This window comes from Gopherus evgoodei, chromosome 9, assembly GCF_007399415.2.
Source record: "Gopherus evgoodei ecotype Sinaloan lineage chromosome 9, rGopEvg1_v1.p, whole genome shotgun sequence".
NCBI lineage: Eukaryota > Metazoa > Chordata > Testudines > Testudinidae > Gopherus > Gopherus evgoodei.
In genome coordinates this window covers 50,019,065-50,035,004 of record NC_044330.1, presented here as the reverse complement: position 1 = coordinate 50,035,004, position 15,940 = coordinate 50,019,065, and the positions used below count along the sequence as shown (strand labels likewise).

The 15,940-nt window shown below is 42.3% G+C and overlaps 1 protein-coding gene across 4 annotated transcripts in view; it reads right to left on the bottom strand.

The window, feature by feature from the left end:
- Positions 1 to 15,940, bottom strand: part of STAG1 (stromal antigen 1) — a 348,090-nt gene that overhangs the window by 260,676 nt on the left and 71,474 nt on the right. For all 4 annotated transcript variants that reach the window (XM_030574674.1, XM_030574672.1, XM_030574676.1 and 1 more), the window contains 2 exons: positions 7,665 to 7,805; positions 615 to 717 (listed from right to left, as the gene is read on the bottom strand). In XM_030574674.1, coding sequence (XP_030430534.1) covers positions 615 to 717; positions 7,665 to 7,693 — 132 coding nt within the window. In that variant the 5' untranslated portion in view covers positions 7,694 to 7,805. The remainder of the gene's footprint in view (positions 1 to 614; positions 718 to 7,664; positions 7,806 to 15,940) is intronic.

Genomic DNA, 15,940 nt, shown 5'->3' with positions numbered 1-15,940 from the left:
CTGTAAGTAAATACCTACACAGCAGATACCAAATCTAGCGATAACTATATTATACTAAAGAACAAAGTTCCTTACCCAGATTCAGGACACAAAATATGTTCATTTATCTTAATCTTTTAACCTACATTACTAGATCTCCCTAGAGGACATCTAAACATTATATTAAAAGTGTGAGCATACTCTCCAGTTCACATGAAGAAATTAAAAGACACTTAAAAAAATGGCTCAAGCATCGTTTCACAGTACTTAAGTGAAGTATCCATTAAAAATTTTAATAGTAGAAAAGAGTTATGTTTAATAAAACTACCCTCATGCCTGGGAAGAATATTGTAATATGACAAATAATGAAATATAAAATGTTAATGTGTATGTATGTAAAGGAAAATGTATTAATGGCTATTACCCGCTTATCCTTTAATTAGATCCTATACTTCTATTTCAGCAATTTTTTTCGTATCAGTCTGACATGTATTATGCACTATAAATCTTCATATAGTTTGACAAATGGTTCATTGCAAACCTATTGCTGTGAACACTAAGAGGACAGGATGGGAGAACAATCTGCAGTCAAGTTTAAATTGATTCACAACAAAACAAAACTGAACACCACATACTGGAGGCCTGCCAGGACGGCCCCTTTTTCTCTTTCCTTTGACTTCTGTTTCTTCAAGCTCACTGCCAGCATCTGAATGTGCAGTAGTTTCATTTGTTGAATCCCTAGGGGAAAAAATACTAGTCAAATTACAATTATTTTAAACAAATTATTAATTAACACTGATTAAATATTTAGGTGTAGTATAGAACAAAACAAATTATCCTTTAAAAGCCTTGTGCAGCATTCACTCTGCAAATTCAAAGATTGCTACGTATGGAGGAATGCTAAACTATGTAAGTTTTATGAAGATAGAAATGACAGTGTATGCTCTCAGACCTGAAGACTCATTTAAATAATTGGCTCTTTTAAAGTGAAATTCTACTTTGAAAATTGACTATGTTAAACAGAACCTTCTTAACCTTCTTAACAGATCCATTTTTGTGTGTACTCAGTCGTAGTGGCTTGTTCTCATGACCAAAACAAGATTTTACTACTATTTACTCATTAGCGTGGAGAGCCAATACAGCTATCAGGAAAGCAAGCTGGATTCTATTCTAGCTCTCACTTCATTAAAGTGGTTATGTAAACTCCAACTATAGACCAAATTCTAACCTCAGCTGCACTCAAAGACAATGGGATTGCACACTGCAAATAAGGACAGGATTTATCCTGAATAATCTTTATTGCTGGTGATGATGCACAAATCAGAGAGACGGTCAGCTTGATTTTCTCATCCAGGGTTGAGTTTGTGGCTCTGGGACTTAGGAAAACATTTTCACTTGTACAATGAGCAAATCTGATCTGCAAGTCATTGAGAGACTAAGGTATGTCTACACTAGAAGTGGAAGTCAACCTATATATTCGGTCAACAAACAGCAACCACAGTAATCACTGCATGTCCACATTATCCTCTCTTTAGGTCGGTGATGCACGTCCTCATCAGGAGTGCTTCCACTGACCCTACGAAGGATAGTGTGGGGAGCTGAGAGACTAGGCTCTCAGCTCTGCTGGCAGCTCCCTGCTTGGAGCTGCCCCACAGGCTCTCAGTGGGCTGCCCCCCCTGCCTCCACTCCCTGATCTCCACCACGGGGGAAGCCACCCAGAACTCTCTCATCCAGCCATGAAATTGACAAGACTTCCCAGCTCCCAGAGGGGTCCGAAGCTCTCACCCCAGCTCTCCTGGAAAGCCGGGGGCAGCTGGGTGCTGGAAAGCAGATGTTAGCCCTAGAATGTTAAAGGCCCTCTTCCGTACTACCTGAGAAGGGGCTACCTTAGGTCAATTCGGGACACCTGAATCCAATTAGGGGTTGCCTAAGATCTTTCAAAACCCCTCCTCTGGCGAGAGAAAGGGGGAAGAGAGAAAGAAGCTCCTGCCAGGCTAGTGACAGCAGGGAAATAACCTGCTCCAGGGTGAGAGGCTGTGATCCTTCCTATAGGGGAAACAGCCACACCTGAGTGCCTGCTAGGGGAAGGACTGATAATCCAGGGCAACCAACAGGATGACACCCTGCACCAGCAAGGAGGCAGCAAAAGGTATACCCCTGGGGTTTGTGTGTTTATGAGGCGGTTTCCTTTCTGTTTGGTGGAGGATCGCCCATAGGCCAACCCTGAGAATATGACCAAAGGAGCAGAAAGGAGGAAGGCAAACTCTGCCCTAAGTGGGGCTGATTACCCCAGGCCCATCATTACCAGAGCAGGAAGTGCTAAGTCCGGAGGAATGGAGGAAGTGCCTTGCCATATTGGGCACTTACATCAGCAAGAAGAAGGCTGTAGTGTAGACACTGACATAATTAGGTCGACATCAACTGCCTTATGTCAACCTAGCTACGTAATGTAGACCAGCCCTAAGTGTGGAAGCCCACAGTGCCACCTTTTCAGTCACTTTTCAGAGCAGAACCACACTTTCAATAGTAAAAATTGTTACCCGAAAATTTCTGTTCTTCTGGAAGTCAGGTCCACTGGTCCTACAAAGGCTCTTCAACCAGAGGATTACTACTTGAAGAAACCTGACCAGTCACTCCTCCTCTGGAGTACTGGGTTCTGCCCCTGAAGAGCTCATAAATGAGATTATTTCTCAAGCTGACATGAATGAATTTATTTTAACTTTCACTTGTATTACCAATAAACTAATTCAAAAAGATCCCTATGGGTCAAAGACTACTTGTGGCAGAACACCTGATCCATCTTTCAGAATTATCAGGGTCTCATTTTTATTTCATATTAACGAAAATCATAGGTAACTCCTCTGAAGTAAAGGGAGTTACACGGGTATAAATTGGGTGTGAAGGGAAAATCAGGCCAATTTTGATAAGATTATACGGCCTTAAACGCAAACAAGTGTGGATTCATTCTGTGGATCTGGCACCATCCTTCTTCATTTAACTATATCCAACTATATGAACATCATAGTTAAGGTTGTGCTAGAATCTCCCTTGAGACTTTTGTAATTCTGTTCTCACCTAAATATTTTTTGAGAGAAGTAATGGATATATAAATCTGAATATGTCTGAATTTCCTAAAGTGTATTTGAGTTACAAGATTTTGTTGTTGTCAAATATAAGATTATTAGAAAATCACTTCTTTCAGATTTTTAGAAAGGGTGTCACTTTTTTTGGAACACTTGTTGTCATGAAAATATATGCAGAAAGATAATTCTTTATTCTCAGAAAAAGAAAAACAATGCAAAGAAAAAGTGGACAATTAACTACTTTACTTAATTGAGTGGTGTCAAACCAGTTTGCAGCAGTACAGCAAAAGTGACAATGCTGATGATTATGCCTATAATACTGGCAATGGTTATGATGTAGCTAACTGACTTATTTAAAGCAGCCACCATTTGTTGTAACTTATAAATGTGACTGAAGACAGACTGCCTTAGGGGACCACTATTTGCATGTGGAAGAGAGGCTGCCCTTTGTAAAGATGCCTACCATCTCATATTGTTTCCATAGGACTAAAGCCAGGGTGGCCTCAGAGAAGATGACCAACCCAGAAAAACTGGACAGAAAACTATTAGGAGATGGGGTCCAGGAGACTGTGGCGGGAAGGAAGGAAGGTCCCCAGTGGGTTCCCCTTACCTTTGCCACAGCATGCCTCCAGAACTCCTAATTTCCAAAGATTTCCCCTAGCCTCAACAAATCCTACAGTACTCCTAGCTCTAGGGCACATGGTCACGTTCTTTGACAAATAAAGCATAAGCATAACTCCACAAAGTCAATAAGTGCTACATGTCTCCTTTGAATCAATAGAAGGTGTAAATCTGCTACAGTCCTAAAGCAAGTGCTTGGCTCTTTGCTGAAGATCTGGAGAGTCTCAGTTCAATCCCTTATGTGTCAGACAAGATAGAGACCATCACACTAGTATGGTGGGTGTGGAAGGAACAACTGAATAATTTATAATTCTCCCCCCCCTCTACTCTTTATAGGAAGCAAAGCACTCTCAATCTTTCTGATAGACCCACTCCTCAATCACCTTTCTTGATGGCAAGATACGTCTGGTTTGCAGGGATCCTCATCAGAAGTTCACTACATGACACTCAGTCTAATGAAGCGGTGAGTCCTCATGCAAAGGGCATAGCAGTGAGAGCTCAAGGAGGACTCCAATGGTGCACATGGTCAGGTGGGAAGATTTGCTCCCCACAGCAAATCTTCCCTTCCATCCGATGTAGTGGGGACATGAAGTAAAGAACAGCCTCCACTCCTTGGCAGAAACAGCCTGTCATATGCAACATACACAGCACCTCAAACCATGGGAGTCTCTGTCAAAGCCACAGACCTTCCACAAGAGCAAGAGAGCCCCCAGCACTGAGGTCCATATCTCCTGTATGCTGTGAACCCAGGCCCATTCATGGGAAGCAGTAGCCAGGATTCCCACGGTACAGGAGCTATGAGCTCCAGTGCTGGAGGTTCCCTAACTTCTTTCAAAGCTCCGTAGCTTCAAAAGAGGCTCCTCTACTCTGAAGAGCCTCAAAGGGCTTGGAAGAGCAGATGCTACAGGTTCTCTCATAATGGTATAGGCATTCTTGAGCTGGAGTAAGATTTAGGCCACAAGGGAAGGATGCACAAAGTGCTTTAACCTGCCACCTCATAAGTCAAACAAGAATATATGGAGATATACCTATCTCATAGAACTGGAAGGGACCTTAAAAGGTCATCAAGTCCAGCCCCCTGCCTTCACTAGCAGGACCAAGTACTGATTTTGCCCCAGATCCCTAAGTGGCCCCCTCAGGGATTGAACTCACAATCCTGGGTTTAGCAGGCCAATGTTCAAACCACTGAGCTATCCCTTCTATATCCTTTCCCTTATCCACACCCTTCCATAAAATTGGAATGGGATAAGTAGGGGAACTGGGTGGCATTCATCTCCTCCATCCCGCAACAAATCCTGCAGAATCACAGGGAAAAGTTTTCTCAGGTGAACATTACCTACCTCATTAGCCCTGCAATAAGGATGTGACAACTGACACTCAGAGGTATTCCTGTACCCATTCCTGCCCTCACTTGACTCTCTGCTTTCTCCACTATCATAAACATCTGTGCTCCAGTCATTTTCCTCACACCATAAGGAAAGTGAGGAGAGCCATCCATTCTTCACTTTTCCATGTGCCCCCAATACGCTTCCCTTCAACTCCTCTATTAGAAATGCCACATTAGCATCAACAAAAACTTACTTTTAAACCAATTAAGGTTGGGTAAGTGCAAACCCTTGGTGACAAGTTAATGGCCATAAGAAAATGTCAGGTTATTGGACAACTCTTAAACTGTATCAGACTCCTAACACGGCAGGTTTCTACTGAGAACAGACTACACAAATCATTAAGAAACTCCTTCTGCTTCAAACAGATAAGGAAACATACTACACAACACATTATGCTGCAAGCCAAACCTTAGCGATAACCTCACATTTTTGCTGTGAACACACACCACTCTCTTAACCTGTGCATATACATCAATGATGGACATTTGCTATTGTTGCTGAGGTTGTTAAAGTTTTGCCAGGGGTAAATGTAGTACCTGCTACCATTACACTAAGTCACCTGGAAAATCACCAAAGCAGGGTGTGCCCTTCTTCCTGGAATCTCTGGAAGGGTCAGACAGGTCAGAGAAAGAAGCAGAGTTCATTTCTCTCTTTGGGGCTGTTCTGCAGCACTTCAGAAACAGACTATGAATTCAGGTTGTTGTGTAGCATCTTCTTTGTAGGATTCGCAAGAGCACATGCAGAAGACCTTGCTTTTGGCCTTGAAGTACTCAGAGGCACAGGTGTTTTGCACTCTGAAGAAACAGACTTCTCTTTGGAAGGAATCCTTCTGAAACAGTTGAATGCCAGCAAAAATACAGGTGTTGACTCCATGATGAAAGGTCCAAGGGTCAGATGGCTGGGTACTATGAGCTAGATGAAATTGAGCCTACAGAGTCTTAATACCAGCAAAACTATCTGGGATCTCTTACTCCCAAGCTGCGGAGCAGAAAATCTAAAAGAGGTTCCTACATGACAAAATGGATGGCTCCTTTCTTGAGAGACAAAGAAGGAAACAGTCATTTGGACATTACTGTGGCCATTGATCCCTAAAAGCTGCTGAAGGTACCTCCCTTTATTAATGAGACTTTCATTCCTGAGCCAATGTCTGTCCTGTTATGAAGGATCTGCTTCTCAGGAGGTGCAGCTGTCTGTTCCTGCTATCTTGAGCTTTGTTTGAGTTGCCCCGGGATAACAGTTAAGGTTGGTAGGGTGAAGTGACCTTTTTTGACTGCTCCTTGACAGTCTGCTTGAATGCTGGGGGAAGGGAATTTGCTGGCAGGGTAGGGAAGCCTGAACAGTTACTTCTCTCTTCCACTTGGGTAGAAGGTGCCTGGGAACATCAGCGGCAAAAATTCCCATCTAGTCATTTTAGAAAGAGAAAGGTTGTGGCTTCTTTTTCCCAAGTGTGCTATCTGCACACTGAGCTGCAGGAGAGAAAGATAGTTCAAGATTTCAGCAGATCTTGAAGAGCAGTCCTGCTCAGAAAAGTTAGACAGCCAAGCACATATATGTCCCAAATGAAGTGAAAAAAATTAAAATTCTAGAATATACTTTTAAAAAATTGCTCTTGCTTTGGAGAAGGAAATATGCTGTCCTGCTGCCATTTAAAGATAGGAGAGAACTGGTATGCAATCCAAGGCTGGAGCCCAGACCTCAGGAAATAACTGACAAGCCTGATTTCTGCCTCCAAGCAGCGTGTAAGCAGGTGCCTTTCCTAACCTGCTCTCTCACACAGTCCACACTACATAGGATCTAAGTTGACCCCTCCATAGGGTCTGGTTTTCATTAAAGACATTAACAAGGCAAAAAAGTTCTGCCCCAACTTTTACCCAGACTTGGATGCTCCTATAATTGCATCCTTCAATCTGCTCATCTTACACTCTGGACAGCCACTCCATTCAATCCACTCTAATGCCCTTACCTTATCTAGGCTGGATTCATTTGACTCATTTCGTCTGCACAACCTACTTACATTCCCCAGCAAACATTGTGGGGTGCTTGTAGGCAAACTCAGCCAGCCTACTATCCTACAGCAGAAGCTAAAGATCTTTTGTGAGATATGTAGATCTGGCTATAAAGGAGAATGCACAACTGGAATAATTAACAATTTTGTTTATAACAAGTGAGGACTAGAATCCAGCTCATACTTTCACAGTTCTGCTGGCTCTCCAGTGCTATCAGAAATAAGAAATGGTGAAAAATTATTTTTATTACTGATGCAGGAAGAAAAGAAACATATCTGTTCAGTGAGATGATATCACTTTTACATAGTCACTTTTCAATGTAGACTACTACTTCGGATGACTTGTAGTTAGGGTGACCAGACAGCAAGCATGAATAACTGGGACAGGGGGGTGGGGGTAATAGGCGCCTATAAACACAAATCCCCAAATATTGGGACTGTCCCTATAAAATCAGGACATCTGGTCACCCCACTTACAGGCCACACAGGAAGTCTGTAGCATCTCTTCCTCCACAAGAAGTATTCTTCTTCAAGTTTTTAGTAATCTGGAGAATTCAAATAAAAAAGAAAAAAATTTGAACTACTCACTGTAACACCGGCAAATCTGAAGTAATCATTTTTGTAGCACAGCACCCTCTTTGAAATATTAGAACTACATAGAATTTCTTCTAATGATGATGTTACAAGACAACTTCCTGGTAACTATGTTCATTAATCTCAAAGTCCAATCTATAAAATAAAAAGATGAAAACTTGTTAAATTCATGATTTCAAAATGGACATTCAATATATTAAATGCAACATGGTTATAGACTAAAATCTGTTAGCTTTGTATTAAGTTTACTATTTCAATCATACGAAACTCCAAAAATTCAGAAAGAATATCCCATTGCAACTTGGCTATATCCTTGCATACAGTCATTACAACTGGGCCCAGCCACACTAATCTGAACACTAGACAATATGACATTTTTAAAGAAATTACATGCATGGCATTTTGTATTCCTAGATATATATTCATGCTGAAATCACATTAACAGAGTTTTGTATACATAATATTCTAAGAAAACAAAAAACTAAAGACACAAACAATACAAAATAAATGTAAATATAAGAGTATAGAGTGTGAGGAACTAGTGAACGCACTTTCTGTTCAACCCAAGAAAAACAGAACCTATTCAATAGGGTTTAACTTCAACCGAAAGTTAATCCTGAGCTGAAGACCTTAAAACAAAACTCTTCTTGTTAACATTACCTTCCTAGAACTCCAGCTGCCTGATGAGACTAGCTAATAAAATGCAGGATGAGAGCATTTTAGATGATTGTTCCCTCTATGCAATCCAAACAGCAGATACAAGAATGTCTAACTGTATTGAAAAGGATTTTAACCATGAGGATTCCAAAAACAAGGCTAAATTTGTGCACCTTACACAGTAAGGCAGAACTTAAAATAAAACAGACAATTATGCATGCTCACAAGAGGAACCCTCTAATCTGGAGACCAGTGAGTTAATCACATCACAAAGGCAACTTCTATGGAACAACTTTCCAAATTAATGGACTGTGTGAAACTCAGATGGGCTGATCTGTTGATACAACAGAATATGAGGAGCTGCTGTAAAGTTGTTGTATTAGATGTGAGTTTGATCAATAAAGCGTGTGTGTTGCTTTTCAGTATCTGTGGGAAGTGAAAGTGAATGCATTATGGATGAGATAAGGCAAGTCTGGATGGATAAGACTGCGAGCTTGTCATGGAGATCATGGATTTCATGACTGTGACCTCCATGACTTCTGCAGCGGCTCGGTCAGCCACACTGGCCACTGCTGGGGCAGTCTCAGGCCACCCCCCACCAGCAGGAGTTCGGGTGTTGGAGGGGGCTCACGCGCGGAAGGGGATGAGAACTCTGTGGGGTCTCCCCAGAAGCAGCAACATGTCCATCCCTCAGCTCCTAGCTCCACACGCTGCCTCCACCTGCAGGCACTACCCTCGCAGCTCCTATTGGCCGTGCTTCCCGGTCAATGGGAGCTGCACAGCTAGCAGCGAGCAGAAATAGGAGCTTACAGAGGGACATGTCACCACTTCTGAGAAGCCGAATAGGGAGCCTGCAAGTCCCATCAACCCCACCCAGCACCTGCGGCACCCCGAGCACCCCCTCCCTGTGCAGCCACGCCTGAGCACTTGCAGGCCCCCCACAAGCACCTGCAGTCCTCCCAAGATTTAATAAGGGGTAGAGTATAAGTCATGGACAGGTCAAGGGCCATGATTTTTTGTTTACTGTTCATGACCTGCCGATGACTTTTACTAAAACTACCCGTGACTAAAACATAGCCTTCATTATGGAGTGCTGCAGTGTGTTACAGAAAGCCTTGTAGACATTGTGAAGGGGGAAATGAATGCTAGGAACTTTTCATTCCGAGCCTTTAAAGTTGAGTGCATCCTGATGGATCCTTAAAGAGTCACTAAAATAAAGGGATTTTTTACGTTAATCTCCTAATGTTTATACTTGGCTGATGTACTTAAGAGGGTTCCGCAAGATTAGGGAAATGACAAGGGGAGCTGCACCTGCCTGGGAAACAAAGGTAGAAATTGCAATGAAGAAGCTGTTCCTATGATTTGTGTCAAACCTCTTGAACATGAGAGACTGCAACATGCATTAGGAAAGTTTTTGTCTCCATGTCATTTTATCACCATTTAAAAAGGTACTGAAAGTAGATATTCCAGGAGCAACACACATCATATTTAGTAGTGATGACAACATGCTATAGCTTTTCCCAATTCTGGAAAATAGTCAGAAGCAGCCGCAGCAGCAGCTCTGCCTAGTGTGCTTCCCCATTCCTGTCAGCACAAAGCACATCTCTCAACCTTCAAACCTGCAAATGTGCAACATCAGCATACAAAAGGGTGACCAATAACCAAAATACTTACAACATTTTCTTTCAGCCTCTGCAGTTTGTGTGGATTAAATATAACATTTATCCTTATGAAACTCTGAATTGGCACACATATTCATGGTTTTTAACAGCAAAGGCGATTAACCATTGGAACAAACTGCCAAGGGAAGTGGATTCTTCATCTTTTGGTGTCTTCAGATCAAAAGATGTATAACGTCTTTCTGGATCATGTGCTTTAGTCAAAACATAAGTTACACTTTAGTCCAGAGATCGGCAATCTTTCAGAAGTGGTGTGCCAAGCCTTGATCGATTCACTCTAATTTAACGTTTTGCATGCCAGTAATATATTTTAACGTTTTTAGAAGGTCTCTTTCTATAAATCTATAATATATAACTAAACTGTTGTTGTATGTAAAGTAAATAAGGTTTTTAAAATGTTTAAGAAATTTCATTTAAAATTAAATTAAAATGAAGAGCCCCTCAGACCAATGGCCAGGACCCGGGCAGTGTGAGTGCCGCTGAAAATCAGCACGCATGCCGCCTTCGACACACGTGCCATAGGTTGCCTACCCCTGCTTTAGTGAAACACAAATTACTGGGCTCAATACAGGAGCAACTGGGTGAATTTTAATGGCCTATGATATGCAGGACATCAGACTAGATGATCTAATGATACCTTTTGGCCTAAAATTCTCTGAATTCTTAAAGATAGAGCCTTTCATAGATTTCAGTAGTAGGCAAACACTCACCACCGTTACCTTAACCAGGGAGGAGCTACTAAGATTACCTTGGTCCCATCATGTCTTTTCTCTCTCAGTACCTTCTGTATTAGTGGAAAGCATGCAACAGTACTCTCCCCCAATTCAGAAGAAACATGAGCAAGACTTTCTGTCTGCTCTTGAGAAGAAATGAGACACTGCATGTCCTGCATGATGGTGAAGAGAACTCTCTCTGGAAACCTTCAAAAGCTGAATGTGTTTTGAATTAGTGGTCTGCCAGTGTTCTGGTGCCTGTTGGGGGTTTGTTTTGGTTTGTGTTTCTTGGACTAACAGGTTTTAGGTGGGAAGGCTATGACTGATACAGAGGCAGCTGTGAAAGACACAATAAGGATGATTGGATGTGGAAGCTGCGGCATGTACATGAACCTGGAGGGGGTACCTGAAAAGAGTTTTGACTGCATGAAGCGCCACCTGATAAGAGCTGATGGAAGAAAAGATCTGAGGGCTGGAGATGCAGGTGGAAACTCTGGTTGAGTTTAGAAGGGGGTTCGAGCAGACGATGGAGCAAAGACATGAGGAGGCTGAAGGGATAAGCTCAGACTTGCAGATGGAAGCAGGACCAAAGAATTCTGAGGGGAGACTGCTGGGTGAGGAAAGTGGATGGTGGAAGCATGTGACTAAGAGAATCAGGCAGAGGAAAAGACAGGCCAGTGAAGGAGAAATAAAGCTCAGGAACAGGTTTGCAGAGTTGGAAAATGAAGAAGGGACACAGCAGGTGGTCACTGAAGGTGAGAGGGCAAGGAAAAAGAGAAGAGCAGCTAGTCCCACAGGAAGAGGGGAAGAGTCAATGGAGACACCACCAAATATGAGCCCCACGATGATACAGGATGAGTTGCAGAGGATTGCAAGGGTGAATAGGAATCAAGAGGACTTGCAGCCAGTGGGAGCAGGGGATAGACCGGAGAATCATACTGTCACCAGGAAAAGGCAGGTCTACGTGATTGGGGACTCCTTACTGAGAAGGACAGACAGGCCTGTAACTAGAGCTGATCCAGATAACAGAAGGGTGTGCTGTCTGCCAGGTGCTAAGATACAGGACGTGGACCTGAGGCTGAAAAGGATCCTAACGGGAGCGGGAAAGAATCTGTTGATTGTCCTTCATGTGGGAACGAATGATACGGCTAGATTCTCACTAGAACGTATCAAGGGAGACTATGCCAGACTGGGGAAGACGCTTAAGGAAATCGAGGCTCAGGTGATCTTCAGTGGGATTTTGCCTGTTCCTAGAGAAGGGCAACAAAGGTGTGACAAGATTATGGCAATCAACAGATGGCTCAGGCAGTGGTGCTATAAGGAGGGCCTTGGTATGTACGGCCACTGGGAAGCATTCATGGACAGAGGACTGTTCTCTCAGGATGGACTTCACCTGAGTAAGGAGGGAAATAGATTTCTAGGATGGAGGCTAGCACAACTGATTAAGAGAGCTTTAAACTAGGAATTCGGGGGAGATGGTTGGGAGATGTCCAGGTAATCTCCACGCTGGAATTTAACATTGAGAGGAAAGAAAAAGTAAGAGAGGATACAGCCGTGGGCAGAAGAATGGACATAAGGAGGAAGGGTAGTGTAGATACCAGTTTAACAGGTGATACTGGTGGTAGAATGTCTGTGCCTAGCCGGGTAAAGAATGTCAGTGAAGCCAATCGGCAAAAATTAAGAGGTCTGCACACTAATGTGAGAAGCCTAGGTAACAAAATGGAGGAACTAGAGCTACTGGTGCAGGAAGTGAAATCCATTATTATAAGGATAACAGAAACATGGTGGAATAGTAGTCACGACTGGAGTACAGGTATTGAAGGCTACGTGCTGTTTTGGAAAGACAGAAATAAAAGGCAAAGGTGGTGGAGTAGCATTGTATGTCAATGATGAGGTTAACTGTAAAGAAATAAGAAGTGATGGAATGGATAAGACAGTCTGTCTGGGCAAAAATCACATTGGGAAAGAAAGCGACTAGAGCCTCCCCTGAGATAGTGCTGGGGATCTGCTACAGATCGCTGGGATCTGATTTGGATATGGACAGAGACCTCTTTAAGGTTTTTAATGAAGTAAACACTAATGGGAATTGTGTGATCATGGGAGACTAACTTCCTAGATATAGATTGGAGGACAAGTGCTAGTAACAATAATAGGGCTCAGATTTTCCTGGACGTGATAGCTGATGGATTTCTTCACCAAGCAGGTGAAGAACTAACAAGAGGTGATACCATTTTAGATTTGGTTTTGGTGAGCAGTGAGGACCTCATAGAAGAAATGGTTGTAGGGGACAACCTTGGTTCGAGTGATCGTGAGCTAATTCAGTTCAAACTAGATGGAAGGAAAAACAAAAATAGATCTGGGACTAGAGTTTTTTATTTCAAAAGGGCTAATTTTAAAGAATTAAGGAAATTAGTTAGGGAAGTGGATTGGACTGAAGAACTTGCAGCTCTAAAGGTAGAGGAGACCTGGAATTACTTCAAGTCAAAGCAGCAGAAACTATCAGAAGCCTGCATCCCAAGAAAGGGGAAAAAAATCATAGGCAGGAGTTGTAGACCAAGCAGGATGACCAAGCATCTCAGAGAGGTGATTAAGAAAAAGCAGAAAGCCTACAAGGAGTGGAGGATGGGTGAGATTAGCAAGGAAAGCTACCTTATTGAGGTCAGAACATGTAGGGATGAAGTGAGAAAGGCTAAAAGCCATGTAAAGTCGGACCTCGCAAAGGGAATTAAAATCAATAGTAAAAGGTTCTATAGCCATATAAATAAGAAGAAAACAAAAAAAGAAGTGGGACCACTTAACACTGAGGATGGAATGGAGGTTAAGGATAATCTAGGCATGGCCCAATATCTAAATAAATACGTTGCCTCAGTCTTTAATAAGGCTAATGAGGAGCTTAGAGATAATGGTAGGATGACAAAGGTGAATGAGGATATGGAGGTAGATATTACCACATCCGAGGTAGAAGCCAAACTCGAACAGCTTAATGGGACAAAATCGAAGGGCCCAGATAATCTTCATCCAAGAATATTAAAGGAACTGGCACATGAAATTGCAAGCCTATTAGCAAGAATTTTTAATGAATCGGTAAACTCAGGGGTTGTACCGTACGACTGGAGAATTGCTAACATAGTTCCTATCTTTAAGAAAGGGGAAAAAAGTGATCCGAGTAACTATAGGCCTGTTAGTTTGACATCTGTAGTATGTAAGGTCTTGGAAAAAAATTTGAAGGAGAAAGTAGTTAAGGACATTGAGGTCAATGGTAATTGGGACAAAATACAACATGGTTTTACAAAAGGTAGATCGTGTCAAACCAACCTGATTTCCTTCTTTGAGAAGGTAACAGATTCTTTAGACAAAGGAAGCGCAGTGGATCTAATTTACCTCGATTTCAGTAAGGCATTTGACACGGTTCCACATGGGGAATTATTAGTTAAATTGGAAAAGATGGGGATCAATATGAAAATTTAAAGATGGATAAGGAAGTGGTTAAAGGGGAGACAACAACGGTTTGCACTGAAAGATGAACTGTCAGGCTGGAAGGAGGTTACTAGTGGAGTTCCTCAGGGATCAGTTATTTAACCTTTTTATTACTAACCATGGCACAAAAAGTGGGAATGTGCTAATAAAGTTTGCAGATGACACAAAGCTGAGAAGTATTGCTAACACAGAGAAGGACCGGGACATCATACGGGAAGATCTGGATGACCTTGTAAACTGGAGTAACAGTAATAGGATGAAATTTAATAGTGAAAAGTGCAAGGTCATGCACTTAGGGAGTAATAAGAATTTTAGTTATAAATTGGAGACACATCAGTTGGAAGTAATAGAGGAGGAGAAAGACCTCGGAGTATTGGTTGATCACAGGATGACTATGAGTCGCCTGTGTGATATGGTCGTTAAAGCTAATGCAATTTTAGGATGCATCACGCGAGGTATTTCCAGCAAAGATAAGGAGGTGTTAGTACCATTATATAAGGCACTGATGAGACCTGATCTGGAATAGCGTGTGCATTTCTGGATGAATTCAAACTGGAACAGGTTCAGAGACAGGCTACTAGGATGATCTGAGGAATGGAAAACCTGTCATATGAAAGGAGACTCAAAAAGCTTGGCTTGTTTAGTCTAACCAAAAGAAGGTTGAGGGGGGGATATGATTGTTCTTTATAAATATATCAGAGGGATTAATATTAGGGAGGGAGAGGAATTACTTAAGCTTATTACCAATGTGGACACAAGAACAAATGGATATAAACTGGACATTAGGAAGTTTAGACTTGAAATTAGATAAAGGTTCCTAACCATTAGAGGAGTGAAGTTCTGGAATAGCCTTCCAAGGGGAGTAGTGGGGGGAAAAGACATATGCGGCTTTAAGACTAAGCTTGATAAATTTATGGAAGGGATGGTATGATGGGATAGCCTAATTTTGGCAATTAATTTGGCAATTGATCTTTGATTATCAGCAGGTAAGTATGCCCAGTGGTCTGTGATGGGATGTTAGATGGGATGGGATCTGAGTTACTACAGAGAATTCTTTCCTGGATGCTGGCTGGTGAGTCTTGCCCCCATGCTCAGGGTTTAACTGATCGCTGTATTTGGGGTCGGGAAAGAATTTTCCTCCAGGGCAGATTGGCAGAGGCCCTGGAGGTTTTTCGCCTTCCTCTGCAGCACGGGTCACGGGTCACTTGCTAGAGGATTCTCTGCAGCTTGAAGTTTTCAAACCACGATTTGAGGACTTCAATAACTCAGACATAGGTTAGGTGTTTGTTACAGGAGTGGGTGGGTGAGATTCTGTGGCCTGCATTGTGTAGGAGGTCAGACTAGATGATCATAATGGTCCCTTCTGACCTTAAAGTCTATGATTCTATATTCCTTTGAGAACATTCTCTGGCTGAGTCCACCACAGCACCAGAATTGCTTTTGGGAGAGAATGAGGAGTACTTGTGGCACCTTAGAGACTAATAAATTTATTTGAGCATAAGCTTTCATGGGCTAAAACCCACTTCATCAGATGCATGCAGTGGAAAATACAGGAGGAAGATATATATACAGAGAGAACATGAATAAATGGGTATTGCCATACCAACTGTAACGAGAGTAATCAATTAAGGTGGGACATTTGCAGGAGGAAAAAAAACTTTTGTGGTGATAATCAGAATGGCACATTTCCAACAGTTGACCAGAAAGTGTGAGCATCAGTAGGGCGAAAAATCAGCATGGGGAA